The sequence below is a fragment of the Salmo salar genome, chromosome 20 (assembly GCF_965601325.2).
Source record: "Salmo salar chromosome 20, fSalSal1, whole genome shotgun sequence".
Taxonomy (NCBI): Eukaryota; Metazoa; Chordata; class Actinopteri; order Salmoniformes; family Salmonidae; genus Salmo; species Salmo salar.
Genome location: NC_138310.1, coordinates 49,057,425 through 49,067,521, shown reverse-complemented (window position 1 = coordinate 49,067,521; position 10,097 = coordinate 49,057,425). Strand labels below are relative to the sequence as shown.

At 42.2% G+C, this 10,097-nt stretch overlaps 1 protein-coding gene and 1 long non-coding RNA gene across 3 annotated transcripts; one reads left to right on the top strand and one right to left on the bottom strand.

Moving 5' to 3' along the window:
- Window positions 1–467: 467 nt before the first annotated feature.
- On the top strand, window positions 468–6,737 carry fxyd12a (FXYD domain containing ion transport regulator 12a; the record flags this gene model as incomplete). Of its 2 annotated transcripts, XM_045702894.1 has the most annotated exons (6): window positions 468–535; window positions 3,866–3,903; window positions 4,892–4,927; window positions 5,481–5,555; window positions 5,914–5,945; window positions 6,627–6,737. In XM_045702894.1, coding segments are annotated over 6 exons (282 nt in total), but the record flags the coding sequence as incomplete, so codon positions are not given.
- LOC145862420 (uncharacterized) lies at window positions 1,320–1,826 on the bottom strand. Its single transcript, XR_014381866.1, has 2 exons — window positions 1,702–1,826; window positions 1,320–1,587 (listed from the first exon to the last, which is right to left on the bottom strand). It is a non-coding gene; the product is annotated as an uncharacterized LOC145862420 (long non-coding RNA).
- Window positions 6,738–10,097: the final 3,360 nt, after the last annotated feature.

Below are 10,097 nucleotides of genomic sequence, written 5' to 3'. Positions count from 1 at the left end.
ACGTATTTGTTCATTTATACAGTTTTAACTGTGATGTTATGTTATGGTTTACTTGTATAGTTGACTTATATGGAGAAAAATAGCCACCGACCACTGCTTCACCTGTGATTCTGGTCCTAATTGTGGTAAGCTACAAAGTCACACTACCAAGAACTACAACACAATGACAATGCAATAAACCTGCCAATTTCCAAACTCAAAGTCACTCAAGGTTGTATGAGTGCTACTTCAAAGGTAAGGTACAAAATGGTGTGCATTTCCTCCTAGGTTAGTCACAGTAATGTGAACACCGTGCCTCAATGATTCCAAAGGTTACCATCTCACACTATTTATCGGGTCTGAAGGCCACGCTTTATCGGCCTGTAAACATGTAAATGACTGGCCGATGGGGTAGGGCAAGCCGGCAGGCTGAATTATGGGGGAGGGAATGGGGTAGACGGGGCAGGTGACGACTGGAGTGCAGCTGACTACAGAGACAGAAGGAGACACACCTGAGAGGATCTCACACAGCCAGAGGAGCCTTCCAGCACCACAGGTGAGTCCAACCTGGTTCTACCGAACGCTATGACTAGAGATTGATAGACCGTTGGTACTTCAAATACGTAATAAGAGCACTTGTTGGATAAATGTATACCTACTGAATTATTGCTTATTTAACTCAAGGAACTCATAAGCAATCACAGCCAGCTAATCATGTATAGTTGGGAAATACTGTGTAAGGGTTGGGAAAAGGGCCAGCTTTTCATAAATCATCAGATTTTGATCCCAATCTTTATAATATCAATAACATGGTGTATTACTCTTCTATACATACATATTGATCAGTGGAAGGGAAAACTGTACTGGTCTATAATTACACTGAATAATATTATCAAACTAGCAATAAGCCTTTATTGATGTTGACTTTCTCAGGGTGTTCTACAAATCACATTCAATTTGACTTGTCCCAGGCGCCGAATACAACGGTGTGAACTTGACTGTGAAATACCATATTGAGTACATTTTACACTGAGTAAAAGCAGAAGCATTCTTGTCTCATATGAATGCCTTTTAGAGGGTGATTGCAGGGGGTGTCAAGGTTAATGAATTAAGCTGACATTTAGGCAATAAATAACTTTTCTATATGCTAAAGTATGTCATCCATTCATTGAAAAATCACACACAGAATACTGAAACACATACAGTAAATCAAATCAAATCACATTTATTTATATAGCCCTTCTTACATCAGCTGATATATCAAAGTGCTGTACAGAAACCCAGCCTAAAACCCCAAACAGCAAGCAATGCAGGTGTAGAAGCACAGTGGCTAAGAAAAACTCCCTAGAAAGTCCAAAACCTAGGAAGAAACCTAGAGAGGAACGAGGCTATGAGGGGTGGCCAGTCCTTTTCTGGCTGTGCCGGGCGGAGATTATAACAGAACATGGCCAAGATGTTCAAATGTTCATAAATGACCAGCATGGTCAAATAATAGTAATCACAGTGAACAGGTCAGGGTTCCATAGCCACAGGCAGAACAGTTGAAACTGGAGCAGCAGCACGGCCAGGTGGACTGGGGACAACAAGGAGTCATCATGCCAGGTAGTCCTGAGAGAGAGAAAAAGAAAGAAAGAGAGAAAGAGAGAATTAGAGAAAGCATACTTAAATTCACACCGGACACCGGATAAGACAGGAGAAATACTCCAGATATAACAGACTGACCCTAGCCCGCTGACACATAAACTACTGCAGCATAAATACTGGAGGCTGAGACAGGAGGGGTCAGGAGACACTGTGGCCCCATCCGATGATACCCCCGGACAGGGCCAAACAGGCAGGATATAACCCCACCCACTTTGCCAAAGCACAGCCCCCACACCACTAGAGGGATATCTTCAACCACCAACTTACCATCCTGAGACAAGGCCGAGTATAGCCCACAAAGATCTCTGCCACGGCACAACCAGTCAAAAGTTTGGATACACCAACTCATTCCAGGGTTTTTCTTAATTTTTACTATTTTCTACATTGCAGAATAATAGTGAAGACATGAAAACTATGGAATAACACATACGGAATCATGTAGTAACCAAAAAAGTGTTAAACAAATCAAAATATATTATATATTTGAGATTCTTCAAAGTAGCCCCCCTTTGCCTTGATGACAGCTTTTCACACTCTTGGCATTCTCTCAACCAGCTTCATGAGGTAGTCACCTGGAATGCATTTCAATTAACAGGTGTGCCTTGTTAAAAGTTAATCTGTGGAATTTCTTTCCTTCTTAATGCGTTTGAACCAATCAGTTGTGTTGTGACAAGGTAGGGATGGTATACAGAAAATAGCCCTATTTGGTGAAAGACCCAAGTCCTTATTATGGCAAGAAGAGCTCAAATAAGCAAAGAGAAATGACAGTCCATCCTTACTTTAAGACACGAAGGTCAGTCAATCCATAAAATGTCAAGAACTTTGAAAATGTCTTCAAGTTTAGTCGCAAAAACCATAAAGCTCTTTGATGAAACTGGCTCCCATGAGGACCACGACAGGAAAGGAAGACCCAGAGTTACCTCTGCTGTAGAGGATAAGTTCATTAGAGTTAACTGCAGCCCAAATAAATGCTTCACAGAGTTCAAATAAAAGACATGTCTCAACATCAACTGTTCAGAGGAGACTGCGTGAATCAGGCCTTTATGGTTGAATTGCTGCAAAGAAACCACTACTAAAGGACATCAATAAGAAGAAGAGACTTGCTTGTGCCAAGAAACACGAGCAATGGACATTAGACCTGTGGAAATCTGTCCTTTGGTTTGATGAGTCCAAATTTGAGATTTTTGGATGCAGAGTAGGTGAACGGATGATCTCCGCATGTGTGGTTCCCACCGTGATTCATGGAGAAGGAGGTATGATGGTGTGGGGGTGCTTTGCTGATTTATTGTGATTAATTTAGAATTCAAGGCACACTGAACCAGCATGGTTACCACAGCATTCTGTAGTGATACTCCATCCCATCTGGTTTGCGTTTAGTGGGACTATCGTTTGTTTTTCAACAGGACAATGACCCAAAACACACCTCCAGGCTGTGAAAGGGCTATTTGACCAAGGAGAGTGATGGAGTGCTACATCAGATGACCTGGCCTCCACAATCAGCCGACCTCAACCCAATTGAGATGGTTTGGGATGAGTTGGACCGCGGAGTGAAGGAAAAACAGTTTACTACATGATTCCATATGTGTTATTTCATCGTTGTAATGTCTTCACTATTATTCTACTATTATTCTTCACTATTATTGACTTAGGGATGTTTTAATCTCACAATCCATGCAATTAATGATTAAAGGCATAGAGATTTAGATCAAACGAACAGAACAGAGTACTGATTGTGTGTGTGTGTGTGTGCGTGTGTGTGTTTGCGTGTGCGTGCATGTGTAAATCGATATCTCTACTACCGTCTCTAGGAATTAGTCAGATATATGAAGATTAAGAACCAGTTAAAGCAGTTTGTTTGGACATCTAGTGTTCCTTATCCTGTCAACGGACATTCATAAAAACTGGATAAAAACATTAAAAACCATTCCCCAGATTTATTAAAACCAGATTATTGAAATGTAATCTGTCTGAATCCATACCCACATGAGACAATGGGTTTCAGAACTAACAGAATGCCTGTTCTCATTGGTAGTGCTACTGAGATAAATTATTTGCTAACTAGACAAACTAAAATATGTTACATTTTAACCACTTTTTCCCTGTCAGCAACGCCGGTGTCAAACAAAAAACTGATTTTCTAAGCATACCATACTACAATGAATGACTTGGGATCCAACAAATGTTATTGTAGGCACGGATACAGCTTTTGTATATCTCTTACTCATTTCCTTCATCCTAACAGACACTCACACAGACCAGCCACCATGTCTGCCGCTGGAGGTACGTTTTACACTGCTGAATTTCAATTACCGCTCATAGACACAAATAGCTCGTTTTTTGCCCAGAGGTCTAAAGTTTTGACTCACTATGTTATATTATAGTTCATGGTGATTGACCATAATACATTTAATTTGTCCTGGAGATGGAGATCATGCCCATAGGTATCTCCTCTAGTCCCGGTTTTCTCTTATACCATGGGTTTATCAGGCAATAGCAACAACCTGTGGCCTGTTTCATGTACATCATTAGCCAGTCAGGTAACGGGCAGAGAGCCACAGGGAATCATTTGCTAGCTCGTTGTTCTAGCTACATAGTAAACGTTGATTTGCTAGGCTATAGCTATAGAGACCGACACAAGCTAGTTAGCTTCGCAGTGCACTGTGAGACATACAGTACAAATCCCAAAGCACCTTCACGTAGTCAAACAAACCACTCTCAGTCACCACTACTTCCCGTTGACTGAGTGAGACACAACATATTAGCCTGCTCCTTATCTATGGAGCGGCCAATACAAAACAGGTACCATGGATCATCAAAACATATAGGCGTGACCTGCTCTGGGAGATTTACATTGACTTTCTGTGGGTCAGGTTTACTTTTGAGTCAGACATGTATTATTAGAAACCGGGACATTCGAGCCCTGGATGCTGATTGGCTGAAAACCATGGTACTGTATATTAGACAATATGGTGTATGTTTGTTTATGTACATTGCATGGGGATCATTAAACTGCATGGCATTTGAAATTGGGCCACAGAAAATCCACAACCATAAACATAGACAGGAGCCTCCTGCGTAGGCAGCCATTTACACTTACCCAGATCTACCCCTCTCATGGGACAACAGTATGTTTCTTTGTCTACTCTATTTCTGTCACTCCTCTGAGTGTACCGGTCTGTAGAGTGAACCGGTCTGTAGAGTGTACCGGTCTGTAGAGTGTGGATGTCCTCTTGGAACATAACTCATGTGTTCTCTGCTCTCTCCTCAGCTCCTGAGTACGACCCTGATGCAGAATTTGTGTACGGTAAGAGACAACAAAATGGTACTGCAGGAAAGGATTATCTGATAGACAGTAATTTGGTAATTCGATAACGCCTAATGGCAAGGAGAGAATGAGTGAGCTAGAGAGAAAGAGAGAGCGACAGAGAGAGGGAGAGAGAGAGGGGGAGAGAGAGAGCTGTTGCCACAAGAAAAGGGCAACCAGAGAAGAACAAACACCATTGTAAATACAACCCATATTTATTTTTATTTATTTTCCCTTTTGTACTTTAACTATTTGCACATAATATCACCTTTTTTTGGAACTTTTTGTGATTGTAATGTTTATTGTAAAAAACTTTTGTTTCTTATCTATTTCATTTGCTTTGGCAATGTAAACACATGTTTCCCATGCCAATAAAGCTCTTAAATTGAATTGAATTGAAATTGAGAGAGAGAGAGAGAGAGAGAGAGAGAGACAGAGACAGTGACAAGAACAGAGACAGAGACAGAGACAGAGACAGAAAGAGAGAGAGAGAGAGAGAGAGAGAGATGTTGCCATGAGTGAGCTTATGATGAGTGTGTCCTCTGTGTTGTAGACTACCAGACTCTTCGTATTGGAGGTCTGACCTTTGTTGCGGTCATCATGATCCTGTCTGTTCTCCTGCTGGCCAGTGAGTTCCCAGACCAGACTGTGTGTGTGTGTGTGTGTGTGTGTGTGTGTGTGTGTGTGTGTGTGTGTGTGTGTGTGTGTGTGTGTGTGTGTGTGTGTGTGTGTGTGTGTGTGTGTGTGTGTGTGTGTGTGTGTGTGTGTGTGTGTGTGTGTGTGTGTGTGTGTGGGGGTGTGTGTGTGGTGCGTGCGTGCGTGCGCATGTGCACTCTCTCCAACCTGACTGACATCTAACAACCCCATTTTAAACCAATTTAATGATAGTGTTCTCTATTGCCTTGCTGTCTGTTAGGGGCATGGAGAGTGCTGTAATAGACAGTATCATCAGTACTCACTGATTGTCTTTCTCTCTCATCCCCTAGGCAACAAAATCCGCCAGTGTGGAAAGCCCAGGGTGAGTGTCCTGATATCAGACAATGGAATACAAAGATGAGATACAGGCTACATCTTGAATGAGAGGCAGTCCACATCCCTCCGTCATTGGTCAAGAAATGAAAATGTGGTGTTGTTGATGCCACAGTGATCCATTGAGCAAGTTGCTCTCAGGGAAAGCAGTTATGAAGCAGTATTTAAGTGACATCTGCTGGTCATTTTGAGACATAGAGTAAGGGGTCTGGAAGACTTACTTGACTGAAGTGCTCCTATAAGGAGCATAGGCCATTGATGAATGCCATCCATCTCACTCGGTTTGGGCCAGGTTTTTCCAGGTCACACCAGTTGTGGCAGCTCTTAATCATTTCTCCCTGAACGTCTATCTTCCAAGTGTTTCTTGGGTACTGGAAGAATGCGAGATTATTCATGAATGAGGAATGATGGTCCACAATGTACATAGTTCTAATGAATCAGTTGTACATATTACTATAGGTAATAGTAGGAGTAATTTAGGCTTTCATTCACATTCATACCAAAATCCATTAGTTAAATTCTTGACTATGTTACATCTATCTACTACACCTGAAGGGACGAATATAAATGGCATTGTAACGGTCACTATTTTACAAGTCACTATTTTTACAAGAGGATATTCTGTGAATTCTATTGTTAATGTCCTGCCCTTCTGCTATGTGTGTTCCAGCAAAGAAAGCTTGAAGAGGTTCACCTACCGTAGCATGGCTGGGCACTTGTATGTTGTTGACTGTATTGTGTGAGACTGCGTTCCTTTTGTATTGATAAACTGTAGACCCACTGTAGCTGTCCTGTGTTTATTACAAAGTAAGTTGAAAATTAACCTGTGTAAATTTGACAAAGTGTTACACTGGGTTGCAGATAGCCTATCAGTTACCAAAAGGTCACTAGTTTGAATCCCGGAGGTGACAAATCTGTCCATGTGCTCTTGAGCAAGGCACTTAACCCTAATGGCGTCGGTAAGTCGCTCTGGATAAGAGCATCTGCTGAAATGTAAATTAGTCACTGAGATCATGTAATTCTGTGGTATTAGGCCTTTCCTGGCCAAGTAGTACTGTAGCCTCTATGTTAGCAGACGCCTACAATGAACCACTGCCAAGAGGACTGGATATTAATGGCTCAGAAAGTTAAGTGCCCAGTAACTGTAAACGTGATGGTACAAACCCTGCTGTCCGCTCTCAATCATTTCAGTAGTGAATTAATACCGTATGTGGCCACGAGATGGAAGCAAAACATTATTTAGCCGTGACCATAGACTTGTCTTATGCTACGAGCAAACCTGAAAAACATCCAAGGGTATATTCATTAATTGGATTCCGTTGCAAAATGTTTCGTCTGTTTAATCCGAAAGCTGTTGACTTCCGTTTAGTTCTTAAACGGAAATTGTAGTTCAGCCAAGTCCCTCTTAAAAAAAATATCCAGGTGGAAGAAGTTGGATTGAACCCCACAGGCTTCATTCCACGTTGGAGCATGGAGGAATTGTTCGTTTATACACGTGCAGCTTGTGCCAAACACTTCGCAGACTATTCGGATTGGAATGGCAACGAGTGGAAACCATACATTTAAAAGGAACTACAACTTTCGTTTTTTAAGAACTCAGCAGCTTTTATGAAACGTTGAAGAGCGTTCGGAGTAAACGGTTTCTGTTGCAAAATGTTTTGCAACGGGAACCCAACTAATGAATACACCACATTTTAATAGACTAGTAGGCTTAGTCTACTCACCTCTTTCTTTGTCCGTTTTGTGCAGCTCCTGCAGGACCTCCTCTAGGTCAAAGGGCTCAGCAGTGTCATTTTGTAAACAACAGCTACACTGTATTAGGGTGTGAATACACACACACATACACACATACACAGAGACTAAATTACCTATCATCATCCTGTTGTGATCATAATCTTTCTCACTCTTTTACATTTCCTTGATCACCATCTCTCTCTCACACACACACGCACATGCATACACGCAGGCAGGAACACACTCTCACACACACACCTACCTACCTATAGGCTAAATGGGTGAATATCCTATGGACATTTAACAAAACAGTCAAGATTTTTAGCTTATAGTTCTCTGAACTATCAAAAATCATCCTATCTTTAATGTGTTATCCTTTCCATGAATTCCCATGATCTTGCAACCTTGTAAAATAGCCTAGATAGTGACCACCTCTACCTATATTTCATTTCACCTATTTTATAGTCACATAATTATTAGCCTAAGCTAAAAGAATGGACGTTATTGTACAGTTTTCAATGTCACTGACCGTAGGCCATGCCTAGGCTATAGATGAGGCCTGGGCTACGTGAAATGTGTTGCACCCAATGACTGTGCACAGTATATGACTGTATGCACCACATGCTGTTGTTTTTACTGAGATATTGAACTCGTTTTGAAGTGCATCATCTTGCTATAGGCTACAGGCAGCGTTGGATGATTATATCGTGCTGACGATGACAAAGTGCATTAATCATGGCGCCAGGGCCGCGCTTGACTAATTATCCCAGAATAAATAAGTTGTTAGAGCCAGGGACAGTAGCTGTCAGTGGAAAGTCCACAACACCACGACGGCAAACATCTTCCTTCCCGAAACAAGGTTATTTAGCCTAGGCAACTGCATAATATATTCCTCCATCTCAATCTTTGTTTCAGACTTCTAGAACAACAAAGAGGAAGAGGCAGTGAGTCAAAGCATCGTCTCTGCTTTAGTTTTCGAAATTATTGGGAGGAGCTGTATTTTACATATTAATTTATTCTGAGCACATTTCCATTTGTTGGCAATGTCAATTCTTGCTAATAAAATCGAGCACACCGCCATGCAATCTCCATAGACAAACATTTGCAGTAGAATGGCCTTCCTGAAGAGTTCAGTGACTTTCAACGTGGCCGCATTATAGGATGGCACCTTTCCAACAAGTCAGTTCATCAAATTTATGCGCTGCTAGAGCTGCCCGGTCATCTGTAAGTGCTACTATTCTGAAGTGGAAACATCTAGGAGCAACAATGGCTCAGCCGCGAAGTGTTAGGCAACACAAGCTCACAGAACGAGAACATCTGTCCTCGGTTGCAACACTCACTACCGAGTTCCAAACTGCCTCTGGAAGCAACGTCAGCACAATAACTATTTGTAGGGAGCTTCATGAAATGGGTTTGAATGGCCGAGCAGCCGCACACAAGCTTAAGATCACCATGCTCCAGCTGGAGGGGTGTAAAGCTTGCCGCCATTGGATTCTGGACGAGTAGAAACGCTTTCTCTGGAGGGATGAATCACGCTTCACCATCTGGCAGTCCGACGGACAAATTTGGGTTTGGTGTATGCCAGGAAACCGCTACCTGTCCGAATGCATAGTGCCAAATGTAAAGTTTGGTGTAGGAGGAATAATGGTGTGGGGCTGTTTTGCATGGTTCGGGCTAGGCCCCTTAGTTCCAGTGAAGGAAAATCTTAATGCTACAGCATACAATGACATTCTAAACGATTCTGTGCTTCCAACTTTGTGGCAACAGTTTGGGGATGGCCCTTTCCTGCACAGAGCCCTGACCACAACCCCATTGAACACCTTTGGGATGAATTGGAACTCAGACTGTGAGCTAGGCCCAATTGCCCAACATCCTTGCCCAACCTCACTAATGCTCTTGTGGCTGAATGGAAGCAAGTCCCCTCAGCAATGTTCCAACATCTAGTGGAAGGCCTTCCCAGAAGAGTGGAGGCTGTTATAGCAGCAAAGGGGGGACCAACTCCATACTAATGTCCATGACTTTGGAATGAGATGTTTGACGAGCAGGTGTCCACATACTTCTGGTCATGTAGTGTACTGCCTTTTATGTTCACTAGCTAGACAGGCAAACACTGCCAAGTACTAAACAGAAAACAAATCAAAACTCGTGTACAATCCAGGTACCATCTATGCTGATATCGTCTGCCAATCACATTCTCCGTACCTAAGGCACTAAACACAGCTGGTGACAGCTTGAGAGAGATCTCAGTCTGGCAAACTGTCTCTTTTTATATGTGTAATCTATTTAGTAATAGAAACATGATACCATCAATGAAAGCTGTAAAATAACTCCCAACTTTACATAAAACGCACAACCTCAGCAACATAGATAGCTAGCTACAAGAAGTAGACCTGTTACTAACTAGCAG